Here is a 19,235-nt window from a genome sequence, read left to right as displayed (position 1 = left end):
ATAAGGAAACAAAACTTTTGCACTGGTGATAGCTTAAATAATATTGACTGTTTTCACAATTGTGGTTTGTGTATATTTCCAGGAAAGGACAAAGACAGGCAGAGTCATGTCACTTAGGGTAGTTTTAAGTCTTTTTGGTGACTTTTTATAGTTTAACATAACACTGAAGTGCTGCAGTTGGTTGAAAACTGTCTAAATCCATTGAAAGACAGGACATTTTCAAAATAAGTATATGGGGAACTTGTAATTATGTTGCTGTATTGTGTTGGAGAAAATAAACCAAAAATGCGATAAAAATAAACAGCAGACCTGTTTGGCAGATACTTACTGTTAATAAAGGACTTGGATTGGGATCAGGAGCTGAAAAAACACGATTGGGACATCTGTACAGTTTTACTGCATCCTTTATCTTTCCAACAAAAAATGTTAACAACAGTGACTCCATATCGAGGCCCTGACTTTGTGGCCCTCAGATCCCCTTTGGCCCCTGGGCCCGTGCGTCAGAGCCCTCTTCTATGATCCATCCAGGGAGTTTTCTTTTCGTTCAAATGTACCTCTAGAATGTTTTGAATGTCCTCAGATGGTGCAGTAATACTGGTTTCTGTGTCAGTTGATTTAATTATTCTCCATCAGCATAATCCTGTGCACCTGTAGTTTGTGGCACTATGATGGAATGAGGGATGTGAAAACAATTTGTCATCTATCACGAGTAGTTCAATGTCAGTGTCACTTTAACATCAGTATTTCTGCTTGTCGCTTGTTTACCCAAAGTCTCTCCTGACACTGCACAGGCTCAGTCGCACACACACACACACACAAACACACACACAAGGCAGCCCTCAGTACTTCATCTGAGCTACACTAACAGCCTACAGCCATGCTTACAGGGCATTTCCACTAGGAAGCCAAATCCCCTCTTCTCTCGGCTCACCTGGCAGCGAAAGAAAAAAGACGGCAGAAAACTTTTTAAATGTAAGGGTTGGGGAGCAACTTTGACGATAAAAAAAGCGCATCAGGACGCGAAGTGAAGGGGAAAGAGGCTTTAAGGGGGGAAAAAAGGGATTTCATTTGCAGGGTTTTGGTTGTGTTGGCCTGTGAGTGGGGGATTGATAGAGGATGGAACGAGGGAGAGAAGAAGGTAGATGAAAAAAAAGTGAAGGAGCGGAGGAAAGAGGGTGTAGTCGTGTGCCATAAAACGTCCCACTGCCTTTCCCAGGGCCAAGTCCTCGCTCTGTTTCTAATGAACTCATTTATTCTGTTTTGCTGGCTTTACCTCCACCAGCAACAAAAGACAGTCTCCTGGTCTGCCTCTCGCAGTGCTCTGCTTCAGGGTTTGTTGAGCATCTAGGTCTGTCCTATGGCATTACCTTTGTTTACTTAACGCTCACCATCGATCAAATGCAAACCTGACACTGTCCTCCGCTGGCAAAGGCATTGCTAATTAGCATTTCCTTCTAAAACAATGCTGATTGCGAGTGACTGATCAAATTTATTTGCTGTTGATGCATTACTATGTAGCGCATGACGCCAAGTACAGTCCCTTAAAGATGTGAAGACAGAATCCTTAAAAGAGGTTGTTTTTGTGCCCATATCTTCTGGTCCGTGTCAAACAATCGCAACAAAAGCAAAAACATCAATCAGCAGCACATTTTTTGTGAACACAAAATCGCATTCTGGTTTTGGCCAAATATTTAATCTGTCCTCCTCTCTCTTTCTCTCTTTCTCTCTGTGTCTCTCTCCCTCCCTCCCTCTTTCTTTCTGAATAATATGCCACTGGGAAGTGAAAAAACAACAACAACAAAAAAAAACTGAGAGCACGGATCCCCACTCCTCCGCTCTTCTCGGCTGCACGTCTGTGATGTCATAATCACTCACATCAAAGGCTGCGCGCTCAACACGGCGACTGTCAGCTTCCCTGGAGGCGTCATTAAAAACGAACAGAGCAAACTGAGCCTGGCCTGACAGAGACGCATCAAAACTTCCTAACACGCACACACGCACACATGCGCAGGCGGGCGCGTGCACGCAGGCACGTGCACCCGGGTGCATGCACGCGCGAGCACATGCTATTAGAGACACGCATGCACACACAAGTAAACAATCATAACATCATGCATACGCTAAAGAAAATGCTCACAATGCATATAATCCCTCGCACACACAAACACACGCGAACAATACAATATCTACCTCTTCTTTATGATAATGTCAAAAATCCCTCATTCTAGCATGTGTGAAGAGGAGCGGAGCATTAAAGCAGGACACGCGTTGCTTCCAGCTGCATTGCACATGTGAGTGGTAACATCCTCGGCATGTGAACATCTGTCGAGGAGCGATGTGCTGTCGTGATGTACATTCATGATGCACACTCATGTTGCTGCCAGTCCGGGGCATGATGCAGAGCGCGTACATAAATGTACAAATAGCCAACATCCACCCGCTCACCCGCTTTTACACACACTTGCCCACACACACGGATGAACACACACACACGCACACACACACAGAGGCACACACTCATTTACACAAACCGGAGGAAAGACTATAAATAGTATTCCTATGATGTGATGCTGTGTGTGGTTTCTCCCTATGGGTTTGTGTGTGACTGTCAAAGTGAAGAGAGAGGGAGGCAGTGAAAGGGGTGGGGGTAGGGGGGTGGCAGAGGAAAAGATATTTAAGGGAAAGAAGGGCTGTGCTCATGTCTGGTGTACAGCCAGTGATAAACAGTGCATGACAAGCATGGCAAAGGCAGTCAGTCCCCTTTGATTTGAAATGAATATAAGGCATTATATGTTCAAAATGAGCATCTGTGTTTGTGCCGGAGTGAATCCAAGATGTGTTTATGTAAGATTTTGCTTCTGGGTCGACATGGCGTTCCTCCTGTACTACTTACCCCTGGCAGGGTCTTCTGCTCATGCAATGCATTCTGGGCTTTCAGGGCCGACTCTCTGGCACAGTAGGTGAGGAAGGCACAGCCTGAAATACAGCAAGAGAGAGAAAGAGAGGGAGATAATTATGTTATGCGAACTGGGGACAGAGAAGGAAAGGCAGCCGTGGGAGGGGGCTGCACCAATCACCAGCGAATAGCCAAAAACAACACACACACACACACTCGCGCGCACACACACACAGAGTGAGCCTGCAGCCAAAGCTCTGAAACTCTGTCTACATGGCCGCACTGGGAATTCGCTCGTGTTTGTGTGTGTGTGCCTGCGTGTGTTTGTGCACAGCGAACAGCATTTCAGCGACTGAACAAACGAAACATTCCTGTGTACACAAATGCAATCCGTAAAAAAAAAAAAAAGAAGAAGACACGAAAGTGAGACGAAAAATTGTGTCTCTGGAGCTGTGACGATTTGTGCATTCTGTTGCGTGAGAGCCACGCTGCCCGCAAAACACGTCAAATCTGACGGAGCTCTCTCCCTGGCAGTCTGAAATAGCAGTTATCCATTCGTCCATCGCACTCTTCTGGATGCTGTGACAGGGATAGACATTTCCCTGACAGCTTCTCTCCCTCTCTCTCTCTCTCACCCACCCCTCCCCGCTCCTCCCTCCACCCTTCGGTTCTCCGTCTCCCTGCTCCATATGTTCCAAGACTACCCACAATCCTCAGTTTTGTTAGCACCTGGGCTGACATGTGGGGGTGGAAGGAAGATGGAGACGCAGGAGGCAAGGAAGAAGAAGAAGCCGTGGGGAACGTGTAAGCCGTTCCCTCGCCACCCCCTGTTGACAGTGAGGCGCACGCCACTGTCAGAGAGCTGACAAACTGTCAATCTGCAGATCAAGGCTAATGATTCATGTGTTTGACAGTTTAATAAAACACTTACAAAGACAATTGCACAATAGGCTGCGGTGACACGATTCAGTTTGAGGCAAATATTCTTCATGCTGCATGTGCAGGTGTTTTGCCCGTGTGCTGGGACCCTGGAATTTTTTAACTAAATGCGAAAAAAAAGAAATTCAATTTAATTCAATTCAATTCAGTAAAAGAAAAATAATCATCCACAAGGGACAATAAGTCTCTGGGCTTGCACAATGATAGAAGACATTTGAAGCATTAGAAAAGAGCTTTTTTAGTGAACAATATGGTTGACGTAAACAGTACAGCAGCAAGAAAAAAAAACTCTTCATGCGCAGGGTTTTGGCTACTTTTTTTTTTTTTTTTCATATTTTGGATCACAGAAGTCTCCATGCAGACATTGACAAACTGTTCCCTGCTGCCACACAACTAACACGAGCACAAAGAGACAAAAGAACCGCAGTTTGTTCTGGGAACATCAAGGGCTGAGCCGACGATTATCACAGACCCCCTCCCCCCCGAAAAACACAAACACGCAGTGCAGTTTAAAGAAAGCACCCTCCTCTTATAGCTCTTCCCAGCCGTGCTTTGCTTTGTTCTTTTCGCATACTGGGGGCTATTTATTGTTGAGGGCGGCACCATGTACTGTACGTAGGAGCAGCATGCCTGCCATCCTCTCGGCTCCGTGTCTTTAACCCCGGGTCGTCCTGATGGCGGGACACAGGGGAGCTCCGCCTGTTGGTGTTTTTAATTAACGGGCCTCTCTCTCATTAGGCGAAGTGGGAGCTGGCCGCTGACAGCTTGGCTACCTCCTAGTCCTCTCCGGGCCTGTCGCGTTAACGCTACATGCCGCCGTCGTCCCACAGGAGACGCACGCGAGCCTCTGATTCACACGCCTGACGCTCGCTGGCATGTTCGGAGCGCAGGCACCCGCCCCATGCAGTGAATTCAGTAATGGAAGTATTCAGATCCTGCTACGTACCACAATGTAAAGAATCCTCCAAAAATACCACATTATCTGCCAGTGTTATATTGGTATATTTTGCACTTTTGCGTTGCTTATTACTGGCACATGAACATATAAGTAGCATTTTAATGTGACGAGTAGTTAATATGGAGATTAATTGAGCTACTTTCTTTACTGTTGGGTAGCTTAATCTAGTGTTTTGTTTCCTGATGTGCTCTGACAGCCGTTTCAGATAAGCACAAGTATCCGCTCATCCAACCCTGTTGCCTAGAAAGTGCATTTATATACTATGAATTTGTAAGAGCAAATACAGTCATTACAAGAAATGTGCTGTAATGATGTTTTCTGCTAAGTATCAAGGAAACTTTGCTGATTCACATATTTGCCAAGTTGCCAAATTTTTGTTCTACATATATCCACTCACGCCGAAGGTTCATGGTTATGTTGATGCACTCACAGCACTTAGTTACGGTAAAGGAAAGTTTGTGGTCTTTCTTTCCTGCAGACTTTGTACACCCACCATCCACCCGAGTGCCTCACTTCAGCTTGCGTGCAGCATAGCGACGTAGCGTTTCCTACCCTTGACATACCGTTACCATGGAACATACTGCAGGCAGCAATGACATTTCTTTGCAAAACATAACTGACGAAACAAATCAGTTGCTCACCGACAACGCGCATGTTCTAAATGTGTTCGTTTGACATTTTAAGGTGGATTTCATAAAATGTTCTATTAATTATATAAAAGTGGATATAAGTATTTCATACAACACATGGTGAACCTGGAATTTTAGGCATGTCTCTTGCTTCTTTCTATTTTTCAACATTTTTTGATCAAGCGTTCATTCACTTCCACTTGGAGAAGCTGGACGTTTCAACCATTTATCACTTACATTCATTTATTTTGACTTCTCTTCTGCTCATGTGCTAACTCCTCTTCATGCACTCTGAATTGCAGCACATGGTGTTAAGCTGGTACAGCCGGGGGCGTCCTGGTGAAGTGGTTTAAAATGCTGACCATGTACTCGCAGCCTCCCCCGTTTCAGTCTGGCTGGGGACCTTTGTTACATGTCACCCCCAGCTCTTTCTTTCCCCTCACTTCCTTTCACCTCTATACTACATAGCTCTAGTAAATGCAAATGCCGAAAACATACGAAAAAAAAAAAACTGCTACAACTGTCCTGAAAGTTGTTCAGAGATGTGTCGTGCGCTCCAATTGTAGCTGGTAGTTTACTAGTTATTAAGATTATTATATAAATGAGAGCAGCTACATACCAATTTGCTTGTTTCATTTCCCTCTAAACACAAATATGTGGATAATTACATTTTTAAGAAATCATAAGTCTTAATTTAAATTCATAAGCTTCCCATGCACCCCATGGCAGCTGCAGAAGTACACCCTTGGGTACAAGTACCCCTGGTTTGGAATCAGTGTTTTAATCTACAGCAACATATCATGCTTTACATGATGGTCACATTTTGTATGTAAAATCTTAATCTGCAAAGTAACTAGTGACTATAGCTGGCAAGTATAAATGGTGGAGGAAGGAAGGAAAATATTTTCCTCCCGAATGTAAAGTAAGCATATAGAGTATCTCAAGGTACCTCAAAATTGTGCTTACATGCAGTACCTCCACCTCCATAGGCTGAGTGTATTCACACATGTATGGAAGGGGCAAGCACGGATGCTAACACGGTCACACACGCTCACATACACACACACACGAAAAGTGACAGTCAACAAACGTTCAATTTATCATCATTGTCACAAGTCAGATGCTGGCAGCGGCTCTAGTATCTGACTAAGACCCATATTGGCCCAGGAGAGAGAGATAAGCTGTTTGTTTCTGCTGTCAATGCTGCCAATTTGGTTTCCCATCACTTCAAATTCAAATCAACAGCAGCGCAGAGGGGATCTGAGAGAATATGTGTGCGTGAGACGAGAGAGAGAGAGACAGAGAGAGAGGTGGGGGAAGAGAGAGAAAGAAGGGCACGGGAGCAAAAAGAAAGGGGGGAGGAGAACAGCAGAGAGGAACAGCAGAACAGCGAGGGAAGCGCGGTAAGAGAGGGAGAGGGAGAGAGAGTAGATAAGATCACCTAGCTTCTGTGAACACCATCCCCCTGTGTCCTACACTCGCTTCTTATCTCAACCGCTGCAGACACCCTAAAGGGACACACACCCACCGCGAGAGAGAGAGGAACAGGAAGAGAGTGAGAGAGAGAGAGAGAGAGAGAGGGAGGAATATGGGGGAGAAAAAGAGAGGAGATGAAAGAACGCAGCAAGGGAATGGTGGAGACGATGAATACTTACTGGTGGGGGAAGAAGAAAAGACACGAGCTTCAGTGGTGAAATCCACCAACTGTCACCAGGCCTCATTTAAACGGCAGCTGTGTTGGACCACATAGAGCTTTGACCTTGTTAACTGTGGGAAACATTCACTTGATGAGCTGTCTTGGCGAGATGTAGCTTCTCAACAAGTATATATATATATATATATATATATGTATCTACAGCAATGTCATGTTGTTTTAAATCATCGTCTTAGGATCAGCACATTTGAAAACCTGAGTAATCCAGCAATGTTTATTTCAAATGACTGAGTACTGGCTGAAGCAGGTTTCATGAGTTTTGAAGCGATGTCCCTGAATATCAGTTGGAATATTTTTTATTTTGTAATATTAGGTTTTCAACTACATGAGTGACTGCAAAATTTCATGCAGTTTTTCAGATAATTTAGCCTCGGTTCCCAGGGTTTTATGGTTATTTCTGTTTTTCCTTAAACCTACCATAATTTTTTTTTAAAGAAAAAGAAGGTGTGAAGGTAACACTGATGTACTTTTAAAGTTGGTATGGCTAACCAACTTAAAAAGTACTAACATGTACAGAGCAACTTTCCCATTCTTTTGGTGTCATGTTTCGTTCCACCTGATGAATGTAAGCCCAATATTTACTCTGCTGTAAGCTCTGCTTTTGGTCTCCACCAGCTCCTAAGAGAAAAATCTGACTCTTGAGCAGCTAAATGCTCCATCTGCTTATTCACTTTGTCTGTTAGCCATTCGGTGCTGGGCAGAAAATGTGAAAATGTGCTGTGGATTTTGAGAGCTTTTTTTTTTTTTTTTTTTTTTTTTGCCAAAAACAGCTGCTTGATGCTGCTGCAAACAGCACTTGAGAGAGCGGTGAGCGCGAACCAAAACAGCAAATTTAAATTCAAACACCAAACTAATGAGCGCTAGGATGCTAAAATGCTCCATAGTGTTGAGGAGAACTGCAGAGTCAGGGAATCATTCCCTGTGGGTTCGTCTCTATAAGCGACCCCTTCCACAAACACAGGCTGATTATAGCAGCCAGTGTTGTGTTTTATCGTGCACCTACATGTAGCTGTCAAATTCTAAATCCTATTCTCACGTTTTATTTGAAATTATTTTTTGCCTTAGGACTGTGACAAATTTAAAAGCATTCAGTCCCGCCCTGCGTCTTTTAGGTCTAATTACACAATGTAAACTCCTGAAGTCAATAAAACCACCAACTACCCAGAAACAATCCACAGATCATGACCTCTCTGCCCTCAGCGGCTGCTTCGGCCCTTGACGGGACCACTCCAATTTTGAAATTCTCCTTTGAAGCTAATTGTGATTGTACTAAAAGTAAAACTACTAATGCACTCCTGAATTAGCACTTTACAGCGTTACTGGACACATGAATTACTTTTTACCAGCATGCATTGCCTGACGCCACCCAAGACTAGACAGCTTGGGGACAATGTTATTGCACAGAATTCTCTAATTATCTTGTGCCTATTAATTCAGGGATTGTAAAAAGGCTGACATAAAAAGTTCCCTCCTCTCACTCTATCCTTTTATTCTCAGCCACAGACGGGTAGAAACTCCCAGTGATCATTTAAATATTTCAGAACATCTTGGTAAGAGCCTAAAAAGAGTCAATAGCATTAAAAAGCTTTATCCACGGCGCAGCTGAAACTCCACGCTGCATAGCCCTGGAACTCTGCCTCGAAAAACTTTGGCATGAAACTTTGTTTGAGGCTGTCCAATTTCAGTCAGTCAATAGAAATCTCCGCGTCTCCCCCTACCTCAGTTCTGTTAGCACTTATCTCCTCCTGAAAGGGTTGACCAAGGACAGCCTTTGCTCAATAAACAGAAGAATGTTTTTTTTTCTCCTTTTTAAAAGATTGACCTTAAGACAAGAACGTTCTGACTGGATTTTTGTGAGTGCTAAGGCTTAGATAACACTCTTCAATTCACTCTTGAAATGGGTCAGAGTAAAGACGAAAATTCTTGACTTATTGTGTTCAGAGAAACAGTATATAAAGCCTTGGTCTTTTAGTCATATGGTGACGGTGAGTACCACTGAGTGCAGAGGACGAATACTAATAAGTGTCGTATTAACAGAGTTTCTGATTCAAGAGTGATACAGTTGCCCTTGTACTGCTGTAACTGGGACACTCAACATGAGCCATGTGATAGTTGCTATTCAGGCTTGTCTGGTTCAAAACACCATAAAATTAAATGAGGAAAAAGTGATATTTGCAATTCCACATTTGAAAATAAAATATACGCAGCTATTGCAACCGTGGTCTATGTGCCTGCTATGGATTTTTTCCCACATTAGACACATCTGACCACCTTGCTGTCTCTGTGGAAAAGGTGTCCATATAGCGCTATGCGCACATACTGAGGATTGAAAACTTTTGGGCTTAATTTAACCTGCAGACTGGTCTAAGTTAAATATCTCCCATTGAATCCGGTATCAAAGCGAAAAAGCCCAGGCAAGCTCCTACACTTTTGTTCTGCGAGGAATAGTAATTCAATAAAGTGAGCAGCAGTCGCTCATATCCCCTTCACCTTTGCTGACCTTTCAGATCATTACTCACAATGGAAAAAAGAGACAGAAGATAGAGGCTATTTTAGGGGACACGGCCAAGGTCTCCAGGAACACTCCAACTTTCTCCCCGTATCATCTTAAAATCTTTAATTGGCAGCTGTAAACCCTGATTAAATAAAAAAGCACTTTGAAGCCGACAATATGAGCTCAGAGAATGGTACTGTACTCTGTGCTGTGAACATGGGGGAAAAAAACTTCAATTGCTGTTCAGAGACCACAAGAAGCCTTTTTTTCATTGTGTAAAACAGGCCTTAAAAATTCAGGAGCTGTTTCGGGGACTAATGAATGCTGGTCTTAAGTATGATATTATTTCAGCGGAGTGAGGCAGAACTATGGGGCAGTATTATGAAAAGAGGAGGTGAATTCATTTATAATGGAGTGTAATAGCAGTCCCAGCTCTCCTATAGGCGACTATATGCAGATCCCTTAGTCCTCTCTTCAGGGGAACGGAAATAATCTGTAATATAGGAACACGTACTGAGCATGTCACAGAGGGAGCTGGAGAGCAAGACAAGACAGAGCAGAAGTTAATAGCAAGGTGATGAAACTCAAAGGGACGGGACAGCGCTGCTGTACATCTGCTGCATTTTTTTTTCCCATCCTGAAAAGTGCAGGACATTGTAATTTAGAACAATCGTGGCTCCAGTTGTAACTAAATTACTCTCTGAGATGAGGATATGAAGATCGTCAAATAAAAGTTATTATACGGTATCCTGGGTGAATACTGAGTTCTGATTGACCGTGGGGTGTCAAATAAATTTTTATAACTGGGCCTTTCCTACAAACCTGTTAAATCATCATGCCAAATTAATGTGCTCTGAGGGGTTTGAATGTTACTTTCAGCAACACGCTGAGAAATATTCTGAACAAATTGCTTAGAAGTTGCCCAGAAATGTGCAGCAGTGTGGGAAAAAAGATTGCCTGATTTAAGACAATAAAAGTTTAGAAAATCACTGATTACTACATGCATATTAAACCGAACACTCGCACTTATCGCACATAACGCTCATGTTTCTGCACACAGCGGTACCTTTAGGAGGCTATACAGAAAAAAACAAAGCAAGCAACACACACACAAAAAAAAACTGAACAAGTAAAGACCAGGAGAGCTGGATGTGGACAGCCTTCATATTAAAATGCATGCTGTAATCCAGAGATTACAGGAATTAACAGCACGCAAACTCGACACTTTCTCACACACACTGATGTACTTTTACAGTACAAGCATAGCTAGATAATGACAAAAGTATTGTTTGTGACAAAAAATGTACGGGAAAATGGTATCAAATGGTTTGTGTGTGTGTGTGTGTGCGTGTGAGAGAGAGAGAGTCCCTGAAGATAACAGGTCCCATCTCTCGCCCTGCTTCCCAGAGTGGCCGTCTCTAAGCTGTGCTAATCGATTGGCAAAGGAGGAAAAAGGGCCAGCTTTAATGTGTTGCATGTGAAGGATTTACTGGAGAGCAGAGCCACTGAATCAATGGCGTAGAAAATGCATCATTAGGACAGTGTCGTCCCCCTACACCCCCCCTCCACCACCATGAACCACCTGCCCCCCCCCCCACTAGGCCCCTCAAGGGTCAGGATGGATACACACATTTATACCCAAACACACAATGGAACACACAAGTAAACTGGGCTTGCACGTGACACCCGAGCTCTCACGCCACAAAGTGAAATACCTTTCTGAACAACGCTCATATCGCATGTAACATAAATGTTAAACACACACGCTCACACATACACACGCACACTTGTTAAAAGCTCCCTTGAGGGCAATACGCACACACACACACACATGCACACCAAACAGCTAAAACTGTCCCCGATATCCAGGCGGACGAATCGCCCCACTCTCATCCTACCTCAGCCATTTTGTCAGGAAATGTTTGGGACACCCAAATTTAGCTTTTCACAATATGAATTATTAAACATGGAATGACTCCTAAGATGAACCAAAAGTCTGCACGGTTACATACCAGGTCTGACACTCCGGGAAATGTTTTCATGTTGTCCAACTGATAATAGAAACAGTTTTTTTTTTTCATGCCAAAATCACAACTGATCAGTGTTTCATTTGGGAACTTTATATACTTTGAAACCGTGTTTAGACCATCACGAGACACTAAAACTTACCTAAAACCTGACAACACACAGAGCACTTTAAGGTTGGGTGTCTTGTTTCATCTCTTCAGCGATTGGGTCGCTCTCATGCACGACGGCCGTTAAAACGCAGAATGTAGCAGCCCGGTATCGCTAAGAATTAATGTCGGCGCTGGAGGATTTTTTTCCCCTCGTGATAGAAGTCCAACGTCAGCGTTCATCACCAGCGCAGGAAGGAGTGCGCCCTGAGGTGAGGCGGCAACTTAAGGATGTGGATCGGCATGTAGCGCGCCAGGCCTCCATGCAGGAGCTCACCTTTCACCACAAACTTGCAAGTATAGTTACGTTTAATCCTAACCATGCTTTTCCTAAAAGTCAATATTATCTGCCAAGATAGATCGATAGATAGATAGATGGATAGATGGATAGATGGATAGGCATCAGGAGCATGTTGTGTCAACAGCTGGGGAAGTACCTGGCAAAGCTGATTAATCAAAAACGTCCACAGATGAATCATGTATCACTAAGAAGACAAAGTGCTTTAATTCTGTCATGGGAGTGGTCCCATGTCTCGTCCCCGTGGTAAAACACTTACAGGATAAACACTCCCATTAATATTCCTCCGTGCACGTCTCCTCTCCACTCTGCTCGCCTCTCCTCTCCTTTTCCTCTCCCTGTCCTATTATCCTGCCTCGGCGGACATCCTGTCCTGTCCCGTCCGCCTTGCCAACCTGCAAGATGGAGATGAGAGGACGATCCAAATGCAGAAGGGGGAACATGAATCATTACACTTCCTGTTGTTGCGCGCCGTCCGGGGAAGGAAGAGAGAGGACGCCCCCGGGGCTCCGATTGATTCCGGAGACTTAATTGGGTTTATTAGCCAAGATGTTGGGCCCCGCGAGGAGGCTCCCAGAGGCCGCCGAGCCCCCCCCATCCCCATTCCCACTCTTCTGAAGGAGAAAGCCTGCGTAATTGTTTTCCCTCCATCTTCTGTGTCATTGTCAGATGGGTCCTGCGGGATTATTAGCAACCCCAGGTCCCTCAATAATTCATCCAGAGCTATTTATACACAGATGGAGAGTCCTCTAAAGTCTCCCCCAGTGAGCTTATCTGACGCTTAGACAGACAGACACAGAGAGAGAGACAGAGAGAGAGAGAGAGAGCAGTGGAGGGAAACAGTGCTACAAAGGGAAACGCAAGAGAGAGACAGAATGAGAGAAAATGAGAGAGACGTACAAAGAGAGTAAGAAGGATGGCGATCACGAAAAGGAATGCAAAGACGAGCAAAGCGAGTCCGACAGCGTATAAAACAGTGAGAGCGAGAGACAGCAGCGTTGTCGGTAGACACAATGACAATGTTTCTGGTGTGCATTGAGTTTCAAGGTGAAACTCTCTCATCTGCTTTGCCAAAGTGAACAAAAGCACCATCCCGGGAATAGCACACCCTCACGCAACACACATTAATGGCTTTTAATCTTCCCCCCTTTTTCCTCCATTTAACACAATTAAGATGTTTGCAAAGCTAACATGGACCACTAGTCGCTATAGGAAGGACAGATGAAAGACATCCAGGGATTTCCATATGCAAAGTAAACACAGTTATCCGTCCTCTCCAACGTGTCAATGCGTAAGACCAACAAACCGGCAGCCAGCCATTTCTTAAATCACCTAATAATTCAAACATAACATTAACACATTAGCATATTAACATTAGCGCATTAAGTAGCTTCTAATCCCAAACAGATAGTGGTTGGGCTGCAGAAGGCTGCGCGACTGCATGTTTTAATGGCTTTGCAGATACCTGTGTCTTTCCAACTGCAAGTCGAGGGGACATTTTGTTGTCGTCAGACTAATGAAGCCTTTGGCGCACAAAGTTGATTTTCAAAGTCTCTTTGTTGGCGCTCCAGCCACAGATAATTATATATATTCATCCCCTTTGGCAGTCACTTTTATCCAGCTCGTTTAGAAAGCTTGGCTTCCTCTTGGACAAATTGGGACATTGAAAGGCAGATTGGAGTGATAGTTTTTACATTTTGCATTGATGGCACATTAATCAGGGCAACTATAGCTAAGGGAAAAGACTTGCCTAAACGCCCTGTGAAACGCCGGCCGTTTGTCTGCAGCAAATACTATCACAAAAGTTATGTCACGATTTGAAATACGTTCTTTCCGTGCGTATAAAGGCGAAATGGGAACTTTAGGTCAGGAGCACAACTGCAGATTCATTTGTGTGTAACAAATCACATGCAATTTATTTCTTATTTAGAGTCACCTGAACAAACACTGATGTTTCTAAAAGTGGAGCTTTAAATAGAAACTTTCCTAGTTTAATTAGTTTGAGAGAATAATACGAGGACTTCAGTGTTGCAGACTGTTACAGACATTTTCATGTTTTGTTTAAATAAAACACTTTTTAATGAAAATGTTTTTGGAACATGCCATCGGAAACTAATTCTCAGTTTTTGTTTCTGAAGTGGACTTTTGTTTGCTTTGGGTACAGCCAATGCCAAATTAATTGCTACTGCCCAGTGCGTTCTCGTGGTATTGATAAACGATCCATAGAGGAACACGTTGTTTTTTTCTCTCTCCTACACACACACACACAAATGCTGCTGTTTCTCCAGGGAAAGCAAAGCTTATCAACTAGCCGGTGCTCACACACTCGTGCACACGCCTGCACGCGTGCACAGACTTCTCTGTCTCTATCTATAAACCCCATGAAATCATTCCACACCAAGTGAAGCGGGGTATGTATAGGTTTGGCTAGGATTCCCATCTCCTGTTCTGTGATTAAAGGACCAAACTAATAGGCTCTGTCTCGTTGGGAACCTGTGTGGGGCTGGGAGAGACCTCAGAAGCCATTAAATTGCAAATCTGTAATAATTTGCTGAAGGCTTTCTGTCCAGATCATTCCCTGGGCTGATTTGTGCATTGAGGTAGCGCTCTGAATGGCCAAGCACAAACCCAGCTGAGCCCACCGGCTAGCCAGCCAAGTTAGTCGACTAGAGGGCACGCTCCGGATACACACAGGGCCGTATTTACTTTAAACCACAGCGCAAACTCACGCTGCTTGTTTCATTCAGTTTGTGCCCGCAATCTGAACAAAATTAGCGCCTAATTTACGACAGCAGCAGCTAATCATTCAATGAGCAACTAGGCCAGCCCTCAGAATGAAGGAGGACTTTAAAGGCACAGGCAGGTGCAGACAGTGTTCTGAGGTGTTTTTGATCAGCAGACTCAAAAAATAAATAAAAATCTGTAATGTTTAAATGAAAATATTCTTAAATACAGTGGTAAGCAGGTAATTTGGCTGCAATAACCTGATAATAACATTTAAAAGATATCGATTTTTCTCTTAAAATTGAATGTAAAATATTTAAACTTCTAAAGAAATCAAAAATTAGGTGCAATTAAATGCATAGAAAAAAAATACTGCTTATAAAGTGAAAATGCAAGGTACGGCAGCATAAATGTCTTACCAAAAGAGTGAGTTCACCATAGCACATTAGTAGCTCAGAGAAACCTATGTTCAAGTCAAGCCACAGTCATTATCTGTTATTTCTGAACTAATTCTGGAAAAATGTGATTGATTTCTCACCACCTCAATCAGGTGTTAATAAACCCATGAAGGTCTTCACCTGCTTTGGAGGTAGCCATTGATCCCAAATCCCAAACAAACTACATGAGCCTGCTTAAATCCAGCAGAATGTCATCATCCACCCTTGTGTCCCCTCCCGTACACCTTACAGAGTCTAAAAAACAATTATTAACATTAAATAAATGTGCCTAAAGGAGTGGAAACTTATTACATGCATCATGTGACCCTTCCAGGCTGGTTTATCTGTGTGAAATCAAAGACAAAAGGTTTAGTGAATTTAAAAAGTTTAAAGACAACAAATTGTTTCAGAACGACCGTGGCCTGCCCAGATGTTGTTGCATCATCAGACCAAAATCCCCGCTATCACCCAAAATGCTTCAAAGATATTCAGCCTCTCAGCTGCTGTACGTTGATGGCAGTGTGACTGTACTGCCATGCAGCCGGGGGCTATTTTGCACATGCACATTCATCAATTTCTGCACACACACAACACACAAAAACTTAAATACTGTAGCCTGCTCCTGCGCTGTCACATTAATATATGGAAATACAAGAAGAAAAGAGCAGGAGTTTTAAAAAAAAGGAGAGAAAAAAGGGTTCTTGACAAATCTCCTTTTAAACCTGTCCCATTAACATGTCAGAGATCCTTCTAATATGAGGAGCACTTGTGTATTTACCCCCAGGTTGGCTGGGAGCTGCAGGGGTCTAATTCTGCTCCCATCCCAGGAAGGTCATTCTCCCTTCTCGAGCCATGATGACCACAGAGTAGTGCTTAAATCCGGCAAAACGCAGCCTATAAATTACAGCAGAGGACAGAGGGGTCAAAGCCTGGCATGGAACTGGGCCAGGAGCTATCAATCTGCCGGGGCCGGCGAGGGCGACATCTGTCTCTGGGACTCCCTCACTCTTTCTACTTCTCTGTCTGCTGTTTTCCTTTCCTGCTTTTCAGTCTTTTCTTGTCAGGCCCTTCCCTCTTCCTTTCGCTCCTTTGGCTCACTCTGTGTCTGTCATTGAACAATCGCTCCGTGCCTCCATTTTTAGTCTGCACCTCTCTCAACAATCTCTGCTCTCTTTCTTGTGTATCGCTCTGCCTCTTGATATTCTTTGTCTGTCTTTGTGTGCAACCCCCCACCCGAACTCTCTTCCATGGATCTCCCTCGCCTCTTTTCACGCATTCTCTTACATCATCCCTGTTTCAACATCTCTCTAATTCTCCTTCCCTCTCTCCCTCTCTCCCCCTCTCTCTCCCTCTCTCTCTCTGTCTTGAGCTCCTTGTCGTTTTACGCACTCTTGCACCATCTCCCTCTGCAGCGATATGTTTTGGTCTATCTGCTCTCCAACCAGCAGGATAGGATAAAGCCTTGATGTACTTTCCCTCAATGTGATGCCAATATGATTTGAATGGTAATATCTGATAGCAAAAGGCACTGATGTGCAGAGTTTTTGGGGGAATGAAAATGGAATGATATGGACCCAGCGGGCATCTAGAGACAAATACAAATTCAAAGCCGATCACTCGCCTTATGTCACTCAGAACGGTGCCTTAACTTAATATATTTCTTGAATTTAAAATGGAATATTGGCAAAGCTTCTTTAGACTGAGTTGCTAACTTCAGATGTTCCTCATGCATCTGTTAAAAAGAAGTAATAGTTTCAATGTAGGATGCTGACTCTGGGAATCCAAGCTTGTCAAGCCTAATAGGCAGCAAACATTTCTTTTCGGTTGTCGCTTGTGCTAGTTTCATCAGAACATCTTGCATTACATTTGGTACCCGAACCCTCGAAAACTTCTGCATGATTTATTAATCCTCCTCCATTTTCTGAATCAAACTTGGCCTTGAATAATTGAGAGAGATCTTTGAAAAGCCCTAACCTCCATTCCCACCTTCCTTTTACAAGTCAACGTGGTGCATTTTTAATTGGGGGGCATGAAATAGGCATGAAGGGAGATGGGAAGAAAGTGAATTGAATCAGGGACACTCAAACCTGGCAGTCATCACACAGCATAGGAGATTGTATGCATGCATACAGAGGAGGCTAAATGTGCGTCTGGCCTGACAAGTCACACACGCTCAACACTCTTTGACGTGCTTTCTGTCTGGGACAAATAGTACACGGCTCGTGTAATCCCTGCTTCAGAGTATCCCAGCAGGCAGACCCAGATACGCCACTTCGAGTTATGTTTGGCAAATTTGTTGAGAATAAACATCAATTCAACTTTCTATGAACCATAAATCTCCAAAACCGAATGATTTGTTCAGTGTATATGAGCCAGTTGTGCACGGTTATTGGAAGTACATGTGTCTGTTCGCGGGGTATTAACAGTGATCTGCTTTGTCTGTGATATTAAAACATACCTTGACCTTGAGAGCAATGTAAGAAAGGGTATAAACAGAGAAAACATTAGGTATCAGATGGAGTTTGAAGTGGATAAAATAGGTTGGAGCAGAATATGGAACAGGAATTAATTCTTGCTGGATATGCATTAATGGGCCTCTACCACAGTTGGCTGTGACAAACTTTGGTTCTGTTTTTCATATTGCTGCTGTGTCATGCTGCTATTTCGTCGTGGAAAGCCTCTGCAGGAGAGAGCTGCAGCTGGACCCATTTTCATGTGCACGCTGCGCGTTCGAGTCAGGTTTGGGCCTAAGATAGAAATATTACAGTGAAACATTAAAAGTTACGATGAAGCACTGCTTTAATAAGGGCTGATATTTGGGACATGCAGTACTATATTCTGCTCTATAAACACACACACACACACACACACACACACACACACACACACACACACACACACAGTCGTCTTCCCATCCTAACCCTAACCCCATTAACCTTAACCAAAGTCCTCATACTAAAATGAATTGATTTACATTATGGACACTTGTGTTTTGTCCCCATAAGGAAGACGAGTCCCCACAGTGTGACTGTTTAAACAGATTTGTGTCCCCACGCCATGAGTAATACATGTCCACACGCATACACACACCCACAACATATGCACATAATGGGATAAACACACGGCAAAAATACAGGGAAAATGTATACATGTTCATATAAACACACACACATATACTGTACACATACAGATATTGTGTATGGATATTATAGTGTTCCCTATGATAATGCCTCCTGACTGTGCAAAGCTTGATAAAAGGAGCCAGCAGCTGTAATCCAAAAGGCAAAAAACACCAGTTTCAAAGTTCACACACAGAGGAGATTCATAACCTCTTGACTGGTGAACAAAGGACATGGTGTTTAAGCCTTTTACACTGAACAACTACACATAGAGCATGGTGCCTGTGTAATTGCACTGGCACAGATAAGAAATCCAGAAATGGAACAAAAAAGGTATATGTAAGTATATAGTGTTAAATAGCAAAGAGACAGGAATCACATCCACAAAGGGGAATGGAACTGATCGTGTTATGGAAGCAGTATGGGTGAAACTACTGTTTATATTTATCATTATATGATATTATATGAATTATCCTTGAACCGGATCCTGAAATACAGTGGATTTTTAAAAATCATTTTAAAAAAATGCAGGGCGCTCTGTTATTAGCAATGAAATCATCAGTAGAACAAAAGTAAAACCCCTGAAAAAACATGTAAGACTTTCCAACATTTCAAAAATATTGCATTCCCCATCGCCAGAACCGGCCACCGGTACTTGAAGCAGGGGGGCTTGGAAGTGGTATTAAGCGTAGCTAAAAGATTGAAGAGGCCTAAAGCGTCAACTTCTTAAAAATTTAACACAAAGCACAATAATACTTAGCTGATGCAAGAGCCTTGAAAACAGAAAATATTTACCTCTCCAAGGAGCATTTGTCAAAAAAGGATTTTTTTTTTCATCCTCTGGAAGAACGGC

The 19,235-nt window shown here is 43.3% G+C and overlaps 1 protein-coding gene across 30 annotated transcripts in view; it reads right to left on the bottom strand.

The window, feature by feature from the left end:
• The window catches only part of celf4 (CUGBP, Elav-like family member 4), a 76,012-nt gene that overhangs the window by 50,692 nt on the left and 6,085 nt on the right, over positions 1-19,235 (bottom strand). For all 30 annotated transcript variants that reach the window (XM_041951355.1, XM_041951504.1, XM_041951405.1 and 27 more), the window contains exon 2: positions 2,894-2,976. In XM_041951355.1, the coding sequence (XP_041807289.1) occupies positions 2,894-2,976 (83 nt within the window). The remainder of the gene's footprint in view (positions 1-2,893; positions 2,977-19,235) is intronic.

The sequence above is a fragment of the Chelmon rostratus genome, chromosome 2 (genome assembly GCF_017976325.1).
Source record: "Chelmon rostratus isolate fCheRos1 chromosome 2, fCheRos1.pri, whole genome shotgun sequence".
Taxonomy (NCBI): Eukaryota; Metazoa; Chordata; class Actinopteri; order Chaetodontiformes; family Chaetodontidae; genus Chelmon; species Chelmon rostratus.
The sequence above is the reverse complement of the archived record's forward strand: the minus strand, read 5'-3'. Positions and strand labels throughout refer to the sequence as shown.